The 22867-nt window shown below is 43.1% G+C and overlaps 1 protein-coding gene across 3 annotated transcripts in view; it reads right to left on the bottom strand.

Annotated features, from left to right (window-relative positions):
- Positions 1–1645: 1645 nt before the first annotated feature.
- The window catches only part of KIDINS220 (kinase D interacting substrate 220), a 152723-nt gene continuing 131501 nt past the window's right edge, over positions 1646–22867 (bottom strand). For 2 of the 3 annotated variants that reach the window (XM_077291392.1, XM_077291391.1), the window contains 4 exons: positions 9215–9352; positions 9004–9102; positions 7414–7644; positions 1646–5503 (listed from right to left, as the gene is read on the bottom strand). In XM_077291392.1, coding sequence (XP_077147507.1) covers positions 4265–5503; positions 7414–7644; positions 9004–9102; positions 9215–9352 — 1707 coding nt within the window. In that variant the 3' untranslated portion in view covers positions 1646–4264. Of the gene's footprint in view, positions 5504–7413; positions 7645–9003; positions 9103–9214; positions 9353–20593; positions 20651–22867 lie in introns of all 3 variants that reach the window. The other variant, XM_077291393.1, reaches the window with a different exon arrangement.

Consider the following 22867-nt stretch of genomic DNA (forward strand, 5'->3'; position numbering starts at 1 on the left):
AGCATAACAGTAGGGACTGAGACACAGATTTTAGAGATGTATGACTTATTAGGCCTCCTTCACAAGTCAGTGCCTCCGCTACATATGCTGTCAGTTTTCCCACGTACCAGAGTCACTTATACATGCACATCCATTATAATGTATGGGTTTGCGCACGTCTCTGTGTCCTTGGACAGTTTTTCCCGGCAGCACATCTGTCAATACGTCCCACACACGTACACATGGATGACAGTGTGCTGTCCATGTGCCCATCCGTGTGACACGTACAAGATTCTAGTGCAGAATACAAATGACAGATGTTTAGGTGTTAGATGTGCAAAGATAGAGAAAGATATTTGGGAGATAACTATTTTCTATTTGTTTTAGGCATAATGGGTTAGGAAAACACACTTTGGACCCAGAAACAAAAAATAAATAAAAATGTGTTACATAGTGTAATTAGTGCAGTGTATTATACTATACTTATATTACGTTAATAAATAATTGAACATTTTTTGGATAACCAGCCAAGGTAAAGCAGACAGCTGGGGGCTGATATTATCTAGCTGGGAAAGTCCATGGAAATTGTGCCCTTCCCAGCCTAAAAATACCAACCCCACAGCTGCCCCAGAATTAGCGCTTCACATGAGATGCACCAATTCTGGTGCTTTGCCTGACTCTTCCAGATTGCTTTGGTGCGGTGGCAATCAGGGTAATGATATTTGGGCTTGAAGACGGCTGTGATTTGTCAAAAACCACAGTTGCCATCAACCCCTGGGGTTAGTAATGGAGAGATGGTTTATGTATTAAAAAATAAAAACACATTAATAAACATTTATTAGCACAACACTAATTATATCTCGCAGAAATATCTGTCTTGCTATCTATCTACCACATATCTATCACGGATAGCACCGGTACTGGGTTTTCCAAATAGAGGGTCTTCAGCACTCAGCACCCTCTTAGGCATATATGAGGCTGTCAAGGTTGGGTCAGGAGACCTGTGCAATTTGTTCTGTACTCAGCGAAACATTCATGTGTGAATTCAGTCTAAGGCTGCCTTCACGGCCCAAGTAAGAGTCATGTAGTAAAGCCTGGCCATTGATCTCCTGACCTGAAATCAACAGTGTAAGAAGTATATTTGAAACTGTTAAGTTCAGGTCTGGAGATTTGCAGTCAGTCCGTAATCGGATTGACTGCAAAACCGATCTAAGTATTTGTCAGTGAGCTTGTGCTGACCACAAACCACATAAAAAAGGGATCACCTGAGAGAACCGCAGTAAAACAAACCGACCAATAAGCCTGTGTATCTGCTATGAATCATAGGCCATAGGCCTCGATAAAGGTCTGGGACAGACTGAAACATTGGCTGTGCTTTCTATTTCTTTCCCTATACTAACCAAGAAATCTTAAAAATCGCATGCCGCAGTATTTTGCAAGACAGAACGTAGTTTTTGCACTACAGAACAAGCACACTGACATATTTTTAGTTGACTCATTCTGCAGCCAGCAATAGATAGAGGCTATAAATGGCAAACCGTGCAAAATATTTAATGAAACCCAATAGCAAAAAATATTTGTAGCCCAAAATATAAGGAAGCAAAACATAATTGCCCCATGAAAGTGCCCATATCATTTAAAGTCTACAATAAAGACAGAAGACTGATGAAATTAGTATAAGTCCGATATTTTATTACCGGTTTTCACAACCTCAAACCAGTTATATCGCTGTGATAGCAGATTTACAATACGGTCATGCAAGCTCCACAGATACATCGACCCATAGGCGTGATGCAGTATAGCAGAGGAAGCATGGTGTCTTTCTTTGAAAACAAGTATGACGGCTTCGTCGAGATCTATGTAACAATGTACGCAGCTTGCACTGCGAAACCGGGTTAGAGATACTCTTTAAAATTGTAAAAAGAAAAAAAAAAAAAAAAGCATGAGAGCAGGTCCTGGACTTCTGCTCCTGGAATTTAGGACGTCTACCAGGAACTTAGAACTGTTTGAATTCTTCTCCGAGTACATTTCTGGTAGACCTCATCCATGCACCGTCATCCATACCGCATCACAGGAGCATTGTACATCAATACAACACCATAGAGACCAATATATAGTGATATCAAACATTACAGCTACACAAGGGACAACATAAAATATGGGATCCCGAGTAACCATGGCAGAAGGTGGCTTCTTAGAGAACATCTGGGTAGACTCTTAAACATCGATGGTCATCAAATAACCAAGGATGCCTTTACATCATGATTAGGAGATCCTCTGTCCTGTACATCAGCTTTTCACCAAAAAATGGACATATCTAGGTAGAAGACAAGATCCCTAAGGAAACTTTTCTACTAGGATCTATTCCAAGAAGATGCAAGCAGCAGTGGATCTCCTGAGCGGTTAGCCGGGGCGGCATCCATGTGTTAAGTCAATAATTTACTACAATGTCTATCACATCCTAGGGAGGCCACATATAGTTTATACCACTGATTAGAAGATCTGGGGATATCATCCACATGTAGAACGTGCTGTCCAATTACAGACTATATTGTACGAGGGCATCACAAACACGTCACTGGTGTGTACACTCACGAATACTCATCTCTATACAGATGACATGTGAGGAACAGCAGGAAAAATCCACACAATTGACTCTGGTAAATATTTAAAACCAAGGGAAATAAAAAACCCCGGAAAAGTGACCACAAACATTTCTAGGTGATCATGATGGTAGAATGAAGGAGCGGAGCATTTAATAAGGCCTGGTAAAGTCTTCACAATCTGGTATCTCTGGGAAGTCTGAGCGGTCACGCTTAAAACTTCCGACAGTTAATACTAAAATTTGGTATCCATAATGTAGTGATGAGAAAGGAGCATTCCTCATTCCCTTGGAGAGTGATCTCCAACCTGTGGCTGTTCAGCCATCTCCCAGCATGCTGAGAGTTGTAGTCCTGCTACAGCTGGAGAGCTACAGGCTAGAGACAACGGTCTTATGTTAGATTACATCATGTAGTTTATGGGGTCGCCCAACTCTCCTCAACGGAGGAAGGAAAGGATCAGGGAGTCTGGATTGAAATGGCGAATCCTTGTTCCCTCTGTCGGAGGCGCAAGACAGCGGCTTTCTCCCTCCCTCATCATTGAAAGCTCGGGCAAGTATGGAGAGACGGGAAAGACAATAGTATGGCTAAAACTCTTCAGCTCTCCTGGGTATATGCGCGCCTTCAGGGGTTTGGGAACCACTAATAGTGACACTGGCCTACTGCCATAGTCATGGGGTTACCCTTCACTACTGTAGTTTATCATACTGTATCCTTAGGAGGTATGCCCCATATACCGCTGCTGTATAATGACTCGGTACAATTCACTGGTTGTATGGAGCCATTAATACGATGTAACATCCCATTCACCCTTCATGGTCTGCATTCTGTATGACCATTGCCCTTATCTCAGGTACCTGGATGTGGAGAACTTTACAAGGATCCAAGACAAGAAGCAACTAAGTATTGTATGGTCACATAGATTTAGCTTTTTTTTTTCTGTATGTGGATGTGCGGCGACAATAAAATAGAATATAGAGCACAAACAATTCTAGTCGTCTTAAAAGGGACACAATCAAATAAACGTTTCCTATGCAAAATGTGACAATTGCTTCAATTTGCATGCGGTTTATATGGACTGTTCTGCCATTGTTTAGCAGCACACAACCCAATGCTCAGTTATTACTTATGATAGTGCCCTGTTCTTATTACTTATGTGGTTCCATCAAGACACCAGAAATCCTAATGACTACATTCATAACCATGATGTCCAATTCCACGACACAAATGACGACAAGTCCTCATTTTTTAGTCCTGGTTAGTGACGAGTGGCCAAATCCCCACCAGTCCACCAAAACAATATAAAGAGCAAATTGATTTTATGAACGCAAGGAACAAACACGGTGAATGAATCCCCCCCCCCCCCCCCCAAATGTGGTGGATGGATTTGGGCTGATTCCCAAAGACATAAAATAAATAAAACACACAATGACAATGTCCTTTTAAGTAAAGCAGATCTTCTCACAAGACTGAACGGCAGGGTTGGGACTGCGGACGATGAGGATGGCAGTCTGTGCTCTTTACTAGGTTACTTGCTGGTTTTTGCACTTAAATATTTTCCAGGTCATTTTAAGGAAGCAATGTTAAGGACCACAATCTGTTGGAGGCTTTTTGGGGCGAATGATGAAAAGATGCTGAAAATGATGAAATGAGCACATGAACGGCTGAACAGATGGAGATTGAGTTTAAAGGATACTCTCTCGCTCTTCTGCAAAGCCAGCGCTGTCAGAGGAGGTCACTGTGTGCAGCTCTGACGCATCTTTAGCCAGCCGGCTATACCCAGAACGTTGCCCTCTCTTGTGGGTCATGCGCTTTAGGTTTTCATTGTGTACTGGACTGGACCCTGGGACCACAATGATTGGAGACTCTTCTTTTGCTTCTGCTGTTTCATCGAAGTTTTGGTTCCCGGTGTTATTGTTGAGGGTCACCGTGCTTGGAGTGCGGTTGAGGTTGAAGCCCTTCTGGCATGTTGGCCAGTTCTCCTCAGGACTGCTGGCTATAAGACTGCTCTCCGATGGGCTTTTCTTGTCTTCGGAGCAGATTGACATGCGAGCTATGGCGGGGTCCTGAAGGCCACTCAGACTGTTGGGTATACCCCGCTTACTTCTCAAGCGATCGTCCTCCAGCTCTATGAGGTTGGCTTTTTCCAGTTGGGAGTCATCCGTAGCCTCGTTGTTGAGAGAATGATTCGGTGAACTTTCATTGGATCGGACACCAGAGTCTGAAGAATCTTTCTTGTTGAGGATAGATTCAGAGAGATATTCCTTGGTCTTAATGACCGTTCTCACAGACTCTGATGCATGTTCGGTGACCTTCTTGTCTGCAGATGGGTCTGGCTTTTTGTCTTTGCCATCTTTAAGAAGAGGAGTGTTATCGGACTCCTCTGGCCCTGACTCGTCTTCATCGCTGGGGAGCTTCTGATAGCGCATTCCACTCCCTTTAAGCTTGATATCTGCTGCTTGGAAGAGGCTTGATCTCTCTGCATTTTTCTTACCCGGGAGCAGCTTGGAACCAGACTGATCAGACTTCTCATCTTCTTCAGTGATTGGATCCAAGGGAGAAGCGTCTGTAGTGGACACTGTTGAGGAGGTATAATCCACAACGTCATTTCTCTTCAGCAAGAAAGGCTTCCTTCCGTCTTCTTGCTTTGGATCCACATCTTTTGCCTTGTCTTGCTCCGAGGAAGAATGCAAGGAGCTGATTGATGTACTCTGCCCAATGTAGTACGCACTGGAGCTCATCGGAGAGGATCGGCCACTTATTGTTGAGGATCCCACTCCTCCTTCTATATGAGCCATCTGCGCAATGTACTCTCTGTAAGCATCTCTGTATTCTGCCTGCACTTTATCGGTCAGCCTCGAGATCTCATTGCTGGACTCTTGGGAATTAAGACTGGTCAAACTAGGGGTTCTATGTGCTCTCGCCTGAAATACAAATGTGTAACACAATCATTAATGCAAAACCGCCATCTCATTGACTGGATTAAACGTCACTCACAAACGTGTATAAGCAAGGCTCACAAGACTCGTACCAATGACGCCAAGATGAGTCAACCATATACAAGAGAACTTGTGACATTATCATAGATCAATGCTGACTGACCACTCCGACTACAGTTTCCTGCACAATAGTCGGCCGAGAGCGACATTGTGCAAGGAGAGGACAACCAAAGACCCCATACATATTAGATAAAGATAGACCCAACCAGCTGATTGTGGCAGGATCAGCTGACAAGTCTGTATAGGGGCCTCCCAACTCTCCCCTGTAAGATGAGGTCATTTGGCTCTTTGAATTTATCTGCTGGAACCTTTTGCTGTGCAGGCAGATAAGTCACTGCCATATGAGTCTGGCAGCGGCTTTCTCCGCTCTCCTCATAGAGAATATGTGGATGCTCGGCTAAGTGTTCACGTGTATCAGAGTCGGAGAAACAGCCATTGGCCAAACAAGCTATCAGTTTTCTAAGGTGTAAAGGCCTGTTAAAAGGAAATCTGTCAGCAGGACTAATCCCCTCAAACTATGTATATGTGCATGTAGCTCTTTCAAAGACAAGTCCAGCAATGCCTTAGCATAGTCAGCAGCTCCTTTGTTACTGAGAAATCATTATTTCAATAGATATGCAAATTAGGCTGTTGACTATGGTAGATCTGAAACCTCTGTCACTCCAGCTCTATTCTCCGCCTCTTCCTGCTTGGTGAGGAATAGAAAACATTAGTAATTTACATACATATCAATAAAAAAAAGCTGATTTCTCTTTAAGGAAGGAACAGACTGGCCATGTAAACGCATTGCTGGACTGGTCTTTGAAAGCGCTACATGGACATATACATATTGGATCCGAAAAGAGGGGGTAATAAACTTAACTAGTATATAAGCCATAAATAACATCTTTATTTCAATTCATTAGTTAAATAAATATAATGTAAAATGCATGCAAAAACAGAGGCTGTCTAGCAATGCTGCAGTGATCAGAACTAAATATAACATGACAATACTGGATTGCTGTAGGGAAAAGTGCCTCTTTATAAAGACAAAGTACTATAGGTAAGCTACTCCTAGAGTGAGTCAATCAAAGGGACATTAAATAGTTAAATAACAAAGTAAACTTACAAGCAAGTCAGTGTAGTTGATCCCTGCTGCCCCAACGCACGTTTCGTGGCAACTTCTTCCACGACTCCTGAAGAGTACTATGTTATATTTTGCTCTGATCCCTGCAGCATTGCTAGACAGCCTCTGTTTTTGCATGCATTTTACATTATATTTATTTAATTAATGAATTGAAATAAGGCCGTTATTTATGGCTTATATACTCGTTGGGTTTATTACCCCCTCTTTTTTGGTCCAATATTAGTTTGAGTTTGCCAGATTCCTAATTTTCTTATCGATGGGTATTCATTGTACATATGGACATATATACATAGTAGAAGGGGGCACAATAGCCTGCTGACAGATTCCCAATAAGGGATAAACGCACAGGATGTGGATTTTGATCCCTTCAAACGTGAGATCATAGAATGTTGGAAGGGACTTCAAGGGTCATCACGTCCGACCTCCTGTTCAATGCAGGTTTCACTAAACCATCTCAGACAGGTATCTGTCCAGCCGGCGGGGTCCTGGTATTCGGGCCCCATTGTAAGGCATTTTTATAATGGAAATAACCCTTTTAAAAGGTGAAATCATCAGGGAATTTCATGTAGCAAAATGACAGCTTCAGATATCAGCATTTTATTGGTGAAGGCTAGACGATGAAATCCTTTGGTAACTGTAGTCAATGTCTCCAATCTCTCTCTGACCCACTCACATCACATACTCCTCAGTATCTTAACCCCATATCTACCTGCCAGGCCATGGTGTTTTGGCGTGCAGATTCTTCAAAACCAAGTGTGTTAATGTCCTCAAAACTAAAGCCAAAGTCATAGTTCTGGCTCGCGAGGTCGGTGTGAGGCATGTCTGGATTTGGCACTGCACGTCGGCCAATGTCACTGTGGCCCACGTTTCTGACCAACTCTGGCATTCGGGCTTCGTCAGGATGCATCTGCGGCATTTCAGAGCCTCTCATGTCTTGAACCTTTTAGAAGAGGAGGACAGCAGTGATATCATTAATACAAAGCAAACCCATTTCCAATCAAAATCTTTCCTGCCATGTGAATCGCACTCCCTCCCACCCTTGCCCCCCCAAAACTAAACCACAGCAAAGAGAGGAGCATGAAACAGGAGAACTGTAACCTGTGCGTTATGGAGAGATCTCCACACAAGGCTCCAGGAAACCATGGCCAAGAGAACAGTTCAGTCTGAATCATTTCGAGCAGTCGTCTGCTATGTTTTAAACACTTAATCTCTTTAAAGCGAGAGCAGAAGTAAATCTGTTTAGGTGCAGATTAGATTATTCCAGTCACATGCTCATTACTGCACTCAATCAATATCCGCACCGAACGTTATTACCATCCTGATCGTCAGAGACCCCCCGCCCCCCAAATCTTTCCACAGTAGACACATTACTAAAGACGGCTCTATAATTTATTAAATCGAAGGTCCACATTACAACATCAGAAAATGTGATCTATGGCAACATACATGAGATCAGTATAAGCGACCTGCTTTTTTCCAGAAACGGCACCACCATTATCCAAAGGCTTTCGGTGCTGCAGCCTTTCTCCCTTCAAGTGAATGGCAAAACCAGATACAACCAATGAACAAGTGTCAATTATGGTAGGAAGAAAACAGAAATTAGACTCGTGTCTCTATAAACCCCTTGAACATCTCAAAGTCTCACTGTGGCACTTGCCTTCTACCCCTTTTACGAGCTTTGGCCAAGGCATGGTCATCTAGAGAGGGTGACTACTGGAGGGGCCAGATATCACGTGGCATCACAGCCATGTCTCTTACCACCGTAGTTGGGCCATGATCATTCATGATTGCACATGGCACAAACACTAAATTCACTGTGCTGAATGCAAACAGATTCTAGTTCGGAAGAGAACTGTGTGCAGACGGCAGAGTGAGAGAATGACCAACGGGAACTCAATTTGGCCACTCGCTGCTATAAGGAGGGATAGTAACCGAAGCACAAGTCTTTAAGATGCCACATGATTGGCGCCTTCTTGGACAACTCCACAAGTATGAGTGTTCTTGGTTTAAGGCTGGTTTCACAAATGCATGTTTTACAGTCCGGCCATGGACCATGATATATGGACTGGCCGAGGAGCTCCTGACCCGAACTGAGGAGCCTCATTGGTATACAGGAAGTTGTCGAGGTCAGGTCAGGAGAACCCATGGCCTATGGGTACATTGCACATGAAACACGGGTATGTGAAACCGGCCTTAGCGCAAGTTTGAGGATTTTGACAGACCAAGTCCACCTCAATCGAGCTACATTTGAAGCTCTTTCAAAGTATGGCAAAGTATAAATGTGATCACCCCTCCTTACCGCGCTCTTGAATAGATGCCAGTCACCGAAGTTCATGCTCATCTCTTTCTTCAGCTCTTCCATGCTGCACTGTGCCAGGACGCGGCCATTGATGTTTGCCTGTGTGAGCAAATGGGAAACATAGATTTGTGTTTTTTTTCCGTTCTTTTCACATGTGACTATACAAGATCTGCAACCTTATGCCATACCCAATAACTTAGGCTTTGCATACCTTCCGGATGGTTGCAGTGTACTGAGCCAACATACTCTGCTCGATGCCATCAATCTGTTTCAGCTTTTCACAAACCGCATCTACGTTCATGGAACCAAGGACAGAACTGTGTGGTCCGACGACACTGCTGCCTGCAACCTGCACAAGGAGAAGATGGTTTATGTCACCGTTAACACAGAACAAATCCACGGCAACAGTCTTTGCCTGGAGTAAGCTCAATCAAGGATCGGTTTCCTCTTTTTACAGAACTTTAAATGCAGATACATTATGGCCAACCACAAACACCCACTGCATTCTAGCACCCGTTCGGTGGCCGCATTGGGGTTTACATCTGAACCCCCGACAAAATGACATCAGCACAATGAAAAGACTACAATAGCTGGCTGAATTGGATAAGTACAAAACAACTTGGGCTAATCAGACATATTTATGGGACCCCAAGGCCCCAAGCTGCCACAGTGCTTTCTCACAAAGAAGCCACTGTTGGGCTCAAAGTTACACACATGGGGGGTTGCTTACTTTTCCACACTGGACCCATGTGACCTTGTGCAGGAATAAAGCCCCCCCATGTGACCTTGTGTAAGAATAAAGCCCCCCATACACTCTGGATGGTTGTCAGCAGAACAGTGGTTCGGTCGATCATTCGGCCAGCACCTCTCTCGCCCAACTCTCCCATACACAGGAGCGCTCCTGTCTTCTCTATGATCAAGCCTCCGCCAGACATCTCTCAGAATACAAAAAAAAATACCAATCGTCTAAAATGGGACATGTCATATCCTTATCTCTCCCGGGATCACCTGTTGGTGCCCCTCCATTCATATTGGACAGTTGGCTGAACATGAGAATGATCCTGGTGCAGTTCAGGTGAGTCTTTCCCAATCCTGGTGCAGTTCAGGTGAGTCTTTCCCATTTTACAAGTGCAATCTCACGTCTTTCTTCTAAAATCAGAGCCACACTGGTCCACAGGTTGTGTGTGGTACCAATACTAGGTGCAGTTCTCATATTCAGAAGGAGGGAGACTTTTTTTTGTTTTTAAATCCTTAAGCTTCCCACATTAAGCCTGAGATTATACCCTGTTTGTAACGCGATTTTAGCATTAATAAGAAATTCTAAAAAGTTGATTAAACACATTAAATGAAAGATGAGACTCGCTGAGTATTTTATGTGATTGGGGGCCACATGACTTGCTTCCCAATGGCACATATCAGGGGAAAGAAAGATGGCACGTAATGAATTTCAGTATGCTCAATCCTTTGCTCCCATGCTTGCTAGTGGTTTAATCTCCTTTCCTATTAAAAATACAAGCAGTCTTTACTTGGCCTAAAGTGCATATAGTGGGGAACATAAGAATTTGATACACTGATAATTTTGCAGGTTTTCCCACCTACAACGAATGAAGAGGTCTGTAATTTTTATCGTAGGTGCACTTCAAATGTGAAAGAATCTTTAAAAAAAATCCATTAAATCACATTGTATGATTTTTACATAAATAATTTGCATTTATTGCATGAAATAAGTATTTGATACAATAGAAAAACAGAACTTAATATTTGGTACAGAAACCTTTGTTTGCAATTACAGAGGTCAGACATTTGCTGTAGTTCTTGACCTAGTTTGCACACACTGCAGCAGGGATTTTGGCCTCCTCCTCCATACAGATCTTCTCCAGATCTTCCAGGTTTCGGGGCTGTCATTAGGTGACATTGAGTTTCAGCTCCTCAAAAGATTTTCTATTGGGTTCAGGTCTGGAGACTGGCTAGGCCCCTCCAGGACCTTGAAATGCTTCTTACGGAGCCACTCCTTAGTTGCCCTGGCTGTGTGTTTTAGGTCATTGTCATGATGGAAGACCCAACCATGGCCCATATTTAATGATCTGACTGAGGGAAGGAGGTTGCTGGCCAAAATCTCGTGATAAATGACCCCATTCATCCTCCCATTCAATACAGTACAGTTGTCCTGTCCCCTTTGCAGAAAAGCACCCCCAAAGTATGAGGTTTCCCCCACCATGCTTCACGGTTGGGATGGTGTTCTTGGGGTTGTACTCATCCTTCTTACATCAAACACAGCGAGTTGATACCAAAAAGTTCTATTTTGGTCTCATCTGACCAAGATCTTCTCCCATACCTCATCTGGATCATCCAGGGGGTCAATGACAAACTTCAAACAGGCCTGGACATGTGCTGGTGTGAGCAGGGGGACCTTGTGTACCCGGCAGCATTTTAATCCATGACGGCGTAGTGTGTTACTAACCAGTAATGTTTGAGACTGTGGTCATAGCTCTCTTCAGGTCGTTGACCAGGTCCTCCCGTGCAGTTCTGGGTGGATTCCTGACCTTTCCTAGACTCCTCCTTACCCCACAAGGCGAGATCTTGCATAAAGCCCCAGACAGAGTAAGATCGACAGCCATCTTGTGTGCAGTTAATATAGGTAATGTGTACAGAGTAGGAGGCTTCTTATAGAAAAACTAACAGGTCTGTGAGAGACAGAATTTTTGCTTATTGGTAGGTGATCAAACACTTATTTCCTGCAATTTAATCATTTAAAAATCATACAAATTTTTTTTTCTGGTTTTTATTTTTAGATTCTCTCTCTCGCAGGTGAAGTGTACCTACGGACCTCTCCATTCTTTGTAGGTGGGAGAACATCCAAAATCGGCAGTGTATCAAGTACGGTACTTATTTTCCCCACTGCATATATGGAGTAGTGGAGGAGAACATATGTTGATCACATACGTGGGATTGGGTGGTCTTCCCTTCTTTCCTACAGCTATACAACACAGACTGACACCATTCCCTATACGGAGCTTCCTCACAGAATTACGGCTATAGCTAATGATACCCCATAATACTTATTAGGTGAACCAGACTGGAACAAGGAGGGCTGTCACAGGTGACACAATGTAAAAACAGAGGTGGCTTAAGCAATTCGTGATCCCTGAGCACAATTCTGTAATACCCAATCCCCAGTCATTGCAAAACCCTCATGTCCCCTTCTGCAACATTATGCTGCGCAATGCGGATACACATTTCATACAACTACTATTCTCGGAAGTTTGTCAGAAACCTTATCTATATCCAGTACAAGATATAGAGGGGGAAAAGTCTGTAGGCACAAATTGTCTAGCGCCTTAGGCCCCTCCAAAAACCTCTGAAAACGAACAGTAGATCCTTGCATGAGAGCAGAAGTTTGTCTGGGACAGCAAAAAGAAAATTGGATAAATCGGCACAGGAGCAGCAGCATCCGCAGGCACCTAACCGTGACCTTTCACGCTTCAGAGTATTTGATAACCCAGCACTTCACCTATACATTTATCTAATGAGACAACCCATTGCAGAAAGCCCCGTAGGCAACGTACCGGACCGCTCTCCATCCGGCCCCAGAGAGCAGGGACTCCACTCTATAATGTCCTAATAGGGTTTTCTTTATGAGACAATCCCTTTCGACAAATTTTACTGTGCACTATTAGATTCCACACGACCCCAATTATTCCGCACAATTTCTGTACTGTCCACAGTGGACATGGCATACTCACCTTTGGTTTCTTCGCAGCTGCATATTTTTCTCACTTTTGATTTGTGTTTTTTTCTGACCCATCAGCATCCGCTATAGTCCTCCAGCTACAATTGTTAAGGGCAACAAACGAGTTTCATCTGGTGGATTGTTGGTTGGTGCAGATTAAACTAACCAATTGGTTTCTTCATAAGGTACATACACTCACCGGCCACTTTATTAGGTACACCATGCTAGTAACGGGTTGGACCCCCTTTTGCCTTCAGAACTGCCTCAATTCTTCGTGGCATAGATTCAACAAGGTGCTGGAAGCATTCCTCAGAGATTTTGGTCCATATTGACATGATGGCATCACACAGTTGCCGCAGATTTGTCGGCTGCACATCCCAAAGATGCTCCATACAAGGCAGGATGGATCCATGCTTTCATGTTGTTTACGCCAAATTCTGACCCTACCATCCGAATGTCGCAGCAGAAATCGAGACTCATCAGACCAAGCAACGTTTTTCCAATCTTCTACTGTCCAATTTCGATGAGCTTTTACAAATTGTAGCCTCAGTTTCCTGTTCTTAGCTGAAAGGAGTGGTACCCGGTGTGGTCTTCTGCTGCTGTAGCCCATCTGCCTCAAAGTTTGACGCACTGTGCGTTCAGAGATGCTCTTAGGCCTACCTTGGTTGTAACGGGTGGCGATTTGAGTCACTGTTGCCTTTCTATCAGCTCGAACCAGTCTGCCCATTCTCCTCTGACCTCTGGCATCAACAAGGCATTTCCGCCCACAGAACTGCCGCTCACTGGATTTTTTTTCTTTTTCGGACCATTCTCTGTAAACCCTAGAGATGGTTGTGCGTGAAAATCCCAGTAGATCAGCAGTTTCTGAAATACTCAGACCAGCCCTTCTGGCACCAACAACCATGCCACGTTCAAAGGCACTCAAATCACCTTTCTTCCCCATACTGATGCTCGGTTTGAACTGCAGGAGATTGTCTTGACCATGTCTACATGCCTAAATGCACTGAGTTGCCGCCATGTGATTGGCTGATTAGAAATTAAGTGTTAACAAGAAGTTGGACAGGTGTACCTAATAAAGTGGCCAGTGAGTGTATATCTTAGGGTCAAATTACCCCGATGGCCCACTTGTAGTTACTATATCATTTACCTACTGCTTTGTTACCTAATAATTTCCAGTCATAACTATTTGGGCTTTACATGGTCTTAAAAGGCAATCTAGGCGGTATTTCTAGGACTCCTGTCGATGCCCTTTGGCTGTAGTGTTAATACTTAGTAACTAATTTTAATTTTAATTACCTGGTTTGGCTTTCGGGTTCTTATATGTTGTGTGTCTAGTTGCTTCTAATTCTTACATATACAGCTCTGGCAAAAATTAACAGACCATCACATCAAAACCCTGTCATGGGCAGCCCAATCTCCAGACCTGAACCCCATTGAAAACCTCTGGAATGTAATCAAGAGGATGACGGATAGTCACAAGCCATCAAAGAAGAACTGCTTACATTTTTACGCCAGAAGCAGTGTGAAAGACTGGTGGAAAGCATGCCAAGACGCATGAAAGCTGTGATTAAAAATCATGGTCATTCCACAAAATGTTGATTTCTTAACTCTTCCTGAGTTAAAACATTAGTATTGTTGTTTCTAAATGATTCTGAACTTGTTTTATTTGCATTATTTGAGATCTGAAAGCACTGGGTTTTTTTTTTGTTTTTTTTTTTAATTTTGACCATTTTTGTCAGGAAAAAAAAAACAAAATTTATTGATTGGAAATTCGGAGACATGTTGTCAGTAGTTTATAGAATAAATGAACAATTTACATTTTACTCAAAAATATACAAATAAGGAGAAAAATCGGACAAACTGAACATTTTTCAGTGGTCTCTTAATTTTTGCCAGAGCTGTATATTTTAAAAGTTATGTTTTAATCCCAATATCGCTATACCTATCTGTTTACAACTGTGATTCCGGTTCAACATCCGGTTTCTTTTTTTTTTTTTGCACAAAAAGACCAAATTGCAGTTACTCTGATACATAAAAATCATAGAAGTCAAAGAGGGTGTACTTAGTTTTTGTCATGAATGTACATCAACCACTTTGAACAAAATGAAAGCAACAGCGTAATGTTCAGGTCACGTATATGAAAGCAAAACTACTAGTGCACGACACATGACACGCCTCACCATAGCTCCACTTGTGACTGCCGGCCATAAACTCTTTACCCCAGGAGCTGATGACTTAATCGTGGTTGGTACATTTTTTGGCAGGAACATCCAGGGAGAGTAATTTAGTCAGAGTGAGACAATAACAGTGTTACAATTTCCTTCTCGATATTGTCCAACACCATTCTGTGGAAATCAGCAGAGCGATGAAGACAAATGCTGAGAAAACACTAGTACCACAAGTTTGCATAATGGAGGCACTTTAAGCAAGATCCTGGCCAGAAGCTGCGAAACGCGCTGCAGCTAAGCATGAAAATGTAATTCAGTGAAAGGGGGGGAAAAAAAAGCCAAAAGTAGCTTCTAAAATGTTCAACGTGAGTGGGGTCTATTGAATGAGACTCTAGATCCCAAAAAGGATTACTGCAAGCACCAGGTCTTTTTGGGGTTGCATCACTTGGAATCTGATATCAAACTCATGATGAAGCCATGAATATCTGTGTTGTGTTTCTAAAAGGAAAATCTATAGGGACGTACTGGGGTCTTTGCTTTACATCTGACAAAGGGTAACATCTTAAGGAAGGATCTGAATGACTTAGACAAGGGTCAAATTGTGATGGCTGCAGGACTAGGTCAGCGCATCTCCAAAATGTCAGGACTTGTGGGGTTTCGCCTGGTATGCAATGGTTAGAATGCTGAGAATGGACGCTAAGAAACCTAGTTTGATCACATAGGGGTGCTACTGTATTAATAAAAAATGCTGAAAAAGTAACTGCAGGACACATAGCATCACATCTTGCTGTTAATGGGGCTGTCAAAAACTCCTGTCAATCATCAAAAGCACCTACAATGGGCCCCAAAGCATCAGAACTGGACCACAAAGCAATGGAGGAAGGTGTCCTGGACTGAAAAAGTACATTTCCTTCTACATGTAGATGTTTTGGCGCATATATGTCACTTATTTGGAGAGGAGGTGACAACTAAAATATTTAACCTCTCTCTCTCTCTTCCGGTATCTTTCCCTCCTCCTTTAAACACGCCATCATACATCCATTACTTAAAGAGCCATCCCTCAACCAGAACCGTGCTACTAACTACAGACCTGACTCGAATCTTCCCTTTATCTCTAAACTCCTGATACACTTGGTCTAATTCGCTATCTCTCAGATAATGCTCTTCTTGACCCTTCTGGTTTCGCGCCTTCCATTCTACTGACACTGTCCTCACTAAAGTCTCCAATGATCTACTAACAGCTAAATCTAATTGTCACTACTCCGTGCTGATTCTCCTGGATCTTTCTGCATTCGACACGGTGGATCATCAGCTCCTCCTCACTATGTTCCACTCTATGTGCCTCAAGGACACCGTTCTCTCCTGGTTCTCCTCCTGTCTTTCTGACAGCTCCTTCACTGTATCTTTTGCCGGCACTTACTCCTCTCCTCGTTCCCTTACTGTTGGGGTTCCTCAGGGCTCAGTCCTAGGCCCCCTCCTCTTCTCCTTGTATACTACCCGTATTTGACTAACAATCAGTAGATTTGGGTTCCAGTATCAGCTCTATGCTGATGACACCCAATTACACACACCTTTCCCTGACATCACCCCCACCACAATACAAAATACCAAGGATTGTAACGCTAGGTTCTCCCTCCATCTGAAACTGAATCTCTCCAAAACTGAACTTATTGTGCTTCCTTCCTCTACTAACCTAACTCAACCTGACATTGAAATTACCTTGGAGGGTTCAACAATAACTTCCAAGCAGCACACCTGCTTGGGGTTATATGTGACACAGAACTTTCCTTTATTCCCTGTATCCAATCGCTCACTCATGTCACCTGCATCTAAAAAAACATCTCCAGAATCTGACCTTTTCTCAACTTTGAAACTGCAACAACTCTTACTGTTGCTCTTATTCTCGTCTGGACTACCGCAACTCTTTACTAATCGGCCTACCTCTTACCAAACTTTGTCCTCTCGTATCCGTCCTGAATGGGGCAGCCAGGGTCGTATTTCTGTCTAGCCTTTACACCGATGCCTCCACCTTCTGATGTCCAATATTATCATGTTCAAGAAAAAACCGATGCCTCCACCTTCTGATGTCCATTATTATCATGTTCAAGAAAAATGGGCTGATTATTTCGATGAGACTTTGATCGTTGTGTCATCAGTTTTTCTCGTTTGTTGGGAGTAAAAAAGAAAGAAAACGTTTCTCCACCTTCTATGTGACACTGTGAAAGTCAGACAACACTCCGAGGTCATCTGAGTGCGGTCAGATTTTTTCTCACTGTCCTATAGATTTGCATTGCTGATTGTGATCTGACCCTAGGTTCAAAATTGGACATATCCCCAAGATTTTCCGTGCGCAGCAAAAAATCACTGGCATGTGACTAGTCCCATGGATGATCAAAGGTACGAGGGCTTGCCGTGAAAACCACAGATGGCACCCGTACGAGAACATCGGATGTGTGAATGAGACCTAATGGTGGAGGACCAGCGATGAGATTGCTGCTAGGAAGCGCGACGGCAGCAGTCATTCATTCACTATTACATAGATCGGCACATAGGGTTAAGCTGCTGATCCAGCGAGCTCCATATATTAGTATGCAGGCAGACATTTGTCCATTGCAAATTAGCATGGGGTGAACAATTTGCTGTATAACTATTTTATGTCGAGTGCCATCCATTTTAAATATGCAGATGGATATCTCTTCCCACAAGCTATGTTTTATTTAACAGGCCCTCTCCACTTTCTGAAGTATAAAAGAACAAGCAGAAGCGACATTTCACTGGTTATTTATTTATTACATTATTTTCTAGGATATTTTTTTTTAAACTGCCTCATAAAGAGAAGGTGAGAAAAGAAAAAGAAAATTCTTTACAAATCTGAAAAAGCAATTTCTGAAAACTGTGGCCGTGAAAAGAACATTCGTCAGAGTGATGCAGTCCGTGTGCACCGGCTCTGCCAGATGGAAGGAGGAATCCACTCTGCACCAATTTACTATAGCGGCCTAGGAAGGGAAAAGAAGATGAAGGACTGAAGAGAACCTCGTCACGAAATGTAACACCCTCGCCTCTTTTCTTTATGTGTCGTGTTCATTTCTGCACCGATAGACAGACGACTATAGAGAAAGTACTGCACAGAAATGGAGGGTTCAGAAGGTAAATTCACTAAAGATTAAAAAGCCATAATCTGAGGTTTACAGGTAAAATGTGAAAAATCCTACACGTTTTTGGTGGACCAGGTGAATTTACACAAAATGATGTACAAAATTGCAAGACGGATCAGTTGTTGTGGATTCACGGACACGAGCCTCTATGGATCTGCTGCATAAAATATATCAACCCCTCACTAGCTGAGACTGGTCATGTTTAGCCCATCACTAGCTGCGAATGGTCACATTTATTAGCCCCTCACTCGCCGACACTGGTCGCGTTCAGCCCCTCACTCGCCGACACTGGTCGCGTTCAGCCCCTCACTCGCCGACACTGGTCGCGTTCAGCCCCTCACTAGCTGAGACTGGTCGGGTTTAACCCCTCACTAGCTGAGACTGGTGGTGTTTAGCCCCTCACCAGCTGAGATTGGTCGTTTTTAACCAATCACTAGCTGCGATTGGTCGTATTTAACCTCCCACTAGCTGTGATTGGCTGAACAATCATTTCCTGGAAAAGAGCCCAGGAAACACCTGAACAGGGTTGGCAAGTATCACTTTTTAATAGTATACCATTCTTTAAAAATAGCTACATAATATTGGCCAGACAACCCCTTTTCTTCTGGACCTTTAAATCTGTAGTGGGAAACGCTCATTCTCTGCACAGTCTTCCACTAATGTCCTATATCACATGTCTGGACTTTTCATCAGTACATAAGACAGAAAACATTTAAAGGTGAACATATTTTCTTTAAAGAGGTCTTAGGGGACAAAAATAAGACTTTTAGCTGCCCGATAGAATCAGTGTGTAAATATTCAGGAAAGTGTAGGGCCCCTTTATCACTGGTGAAGCTCCTGGGATCAGATCCCACGTCCAGGATGAACACGCTCCTTTACAGAAGTGTTGTGCACTATTTCTGCCGTAACCATAATCCCAACCATGGAAAGGGCCCGGTGAGGGTTGTGAGCCGCTCGGCACAGAGTCAGCCGCAGTATAGCTTCTAATGACTGTGGTAAGAGGGTTATCCTGGCAGGAGACGCGGGCTGTTATGTTCCTGCTACAATGTGGAAAGCGGCCTCTAGGCGACCAGGAATGTAACACTGAGCAGACTTCATGAACAGCAAAAAAAAAAAGAATCTGTATGGAAATGCCAACAGGTTCTTCTCGAAGCAATAAGGTTCCTCCAGGCCTGCACATCTTGTCTACATACAAGGTCCCATGTTATCTTCATCAGAACTCAGAGTTTTCCAAAATGGGGACAGAGAGAAGAAAAATATTGATTTCCATGTGTTGCAAAACAGGCTCAGGTTTAGCCGGAAAGTAACAGGTTTGCAGATCGCTGCCTTAAAAGCATCGCTCCAAGGCTGGATGTACATAACGACATGTCTCCGCGACACTTCTGGTCATACAGGTGAACATTGAAGATATCAATACTGCACTACTGTGAATATAGAATATATAGACTATAGAAGATACTTGGATATTTAAGCTTCTTCGCACACATTTTGATCAAATTGTATGGCCCCATCTTCCAGCTTATACCTTTATTACATTTTGCTAGCTTTTTTTTTTTTTTTAAAGAGAATGCGTGCATATTGGCCGAGCACCGGTCTCATTTGTCCAAGGCTGGCATCTCTAATTCTTGTTTCCTGGTGGCCATACACATCGATACCTCACAGGTAAAGTAGTAAAAATAGTGGACGGCATCTGTACCCAAATCTATGGCACCCATAATAGCAGGTAATCTGAGCAACTGTTAAAAAGAATCTGTCAGCAGGTTTTGGCCATTTAATCTGAATGCAACATAATATAGGACTGTGTGAGGCAGTTTCAATACAGTTAGTGTTTTATTGACAGGAAATTATTATTAGAGGACTAGGTCTCATGTGCACGCCAGTCCTGCTAATCTGTGTAACCGCACCCCCACCAATGATTGGCAGATTCCTGTGTACAATGTCAGCAAGCTGCCAATCAGGTGTGTGGGCGGGGTTATACACAGCTCAGCATTCTGACCACTGCTACATCTACAAGAGATAAAACAGGGATCCTATCAAAACTGCACCATGCAGTCTAGTAAGTGACACATCACTGGAATCAGGCTCTCTTGCCCTATATCATGCTGCTCTCAGATAACATAGGTCAGAGTTTAATGGGAATATGTCAGCCAGTTTTTACTATCATTTGCCTTACACCCCAATGTGAATCGATAGATCACAAGGACAGAAAGAGGAAGAAAACCATATAGGTTAGAAGAGGACATAACATGAGAACACACTGAAAATTATTTCTGCAGTCATCAAGACACGGTTCACATTTCACAGTAATATATTACACACATGTAGTATACTTCTATCTGCTAATCATTAAATGCAGAATGTTTCATCCGGGAATGGTGATAAGTGGAGAAACACTAGTGAGTCACATCGTTAGTTTCTGTGCTAATCTATTGCACATAGGACAACCATGATGCACAGTTAGTAATGCAAGCGTTAGTAGGACTGATCCTACAGCAATGGGATGCCACGGCACACCACCACACTACGGCAAGCTTTACCAGAGGCGAGTGTGTGGGAGTAGGCAACGTCTCGGCCGAGTCTTCTTCAATAATGTCCTAAGTAACACATCAAGTGCACAGTCTGAAAAAAGACCCCCGCAATCACAGACACCCTACTGATAAACACCGAGGCACAATGCTAGAGAATGCGACTAAGGCTTTCAATTGTGTAGAACTATTTGTGTGTCCTATTGTAAAGCGGATCTGTCGCCAGATTTCACCATGCACACTACATAGAACTCTTAGAACTGTTGAAGCTGGAGTTCTTACTTTGAAAATCCACATCAGAACAGTTGTATAACCATTTTGAAACGTTTACATTAGTAATCCTCAGTGTTCCTCCTCCCCGCTGAGATCTCACACGACTCTGTACAAGCTGCAGCTGTCCGTCAGGCTGGCAGGAGAGACACTGAATACACTGCTAATATTAATGAAAGTACCATGTGCACAACTATATAAGGGTGCCTGGGTAGGTTCCCACACCATTAGCATTTATTAAGAAAACCCGGCACTCATCTTAAGTGATCAAAAGCAGGATTTAATGTGATTCACTGTAGTAAAATGTTTCGGTCTTGCTTCAGACCTTCATCGGTTACAGTATATTTTGATTGAATAGGGTGCGTCTGTGGTTTCCAAGAAATGATCACTTAATTCAGTTACTTTTAAGAGGAAGGAACGGCATTAAAGTCTGTGAGAGGACACACACAGAGGACCCCTAATTCAGTAAGCCTTTTAAAGGGAAGGAACGATGTGAGGATCTGAATACAGGTACGGTGCTGTATGCCGCAGTGGCGCTGAGGAATGCAGGACCGAAACGTTTTACTACAGTGAATCACATTAAACCCTGCTTTTGATCACTTAAGATGAGTGCTGGGTTTTCTTAATATATGCTGAATACACTGCTGACCTCTCACGCTCTTTAGCTGGACTCATAAAATGCTCATTTTAATGTCAGGATTGTACAGCCATTCTGACAGATTTTCAAAGTAAATGTGCCAGTCTCATCAGGTCTAAGATCCGGGTTGTTTGCATTGTAAAATGTTGGTGGCCAATCTACTTTAATGGTAAATTGTTACCCATCCATCTATAAAAGTGTGGGTTCCACATAGTAAATCTGGATTTTTTTTCGGATAGTGGAGCTGTAACTGTAGGATAGAATTGGCTATAGAAAAAAATGGTGGTTTGTGAATCTTACCTTGTTTATAACACTGGCCGCCAACAGTTACAGTTAAGGTCTCTTTACGCAGACCGACTGGCGTCACGATCCAACGGCCGATCGGTCAATTGTAACTGATTGGCGGTCGTTCTGACAGCCTGTCTGTACAGACAGACCAAAGCAAATGATTGCACTGAGCGATCTATACTAGAGGCTGCCATGGTTCTCAGAAGCGCCATTCCTGTTTACACAGGACGATGCACCTCCGAGAACTATTAACTTTTTAGCTGCGCAAATGATCATTTCACCCGATGAACAGCCAATACCGTGCGGGTTAATAATGTAAAAAATAAAAAGACAAATTCAGACAAAGGAAAGAAAGAAGATCTGGAGGCCCCTGCCGAAGACTGGTTTCACAAGTCCATCATTCACAGTCTGAACGCAGACCACGATGATTAGACGTGCAAGGCACACTGCCCGCTAAGGTGGCTGTCTGTGTGGACAATTGGTTTTGCTACAAAGATTCTTTAACGAGCCGATCACAGTATTAAGTGATCATCTAAAATAGGAGGAGAGGTCTGGAAGCAAGTGTTCATTTCCCCTGCAGCACCCCCACAGGGGAAGATCAGCATTACAAGTTGTCAAATGCAATCAATGTAGGGCTTGCATGATGCATGCGCAGGGTCCATCAGGACAGGAGAATAGTTTTGCAGTGCTCAATTCATAGCTAGGGGACCTGAACTGAGGATTTCTTTATGAACTAAAAATTGCCTAATAAGAAATTAAAAAAAACAAACAAAAAAAAAAAACAACTTTTGTTAACCAGACAAACTCTAACAAAAAACAACAACATGAGATCTAAACTATAGTGAGATCTAAACTATAGAAAAAAGCTGAATTTATTATGCTAGGCTCCACGTGTTGCATTAGCGACTCATTTTTATATAACTGGATTCCTTAATCAGATGTACAAAAGCCACCCGTCACCACGGTGTAAGCCCTACATCACCACGGTGTAAGCCCTACATCGCCACGGTGTAAGCCCTACATCGCCACGGTGTAAGCCCTACATCGCCACGGTGTAAGCCCTACATCGCCACGGTGTAAGCCCTACATCG

This window comes from Ranitomeya variabilis, chromosome 2 (genome assembly GCF_051348905.1).
Source record: "Ranitomeya variabilis isolate aRanVar5 chromosome 2, aRanVar5.hap1, whole genome shotgun sequence".
Lineage (NCBI taxonomy): Eukaryota > Metazoa > Chordata > Amphibia > Anura > Dendrobatidae > Ranitomeya > Ranitomeya variabilis.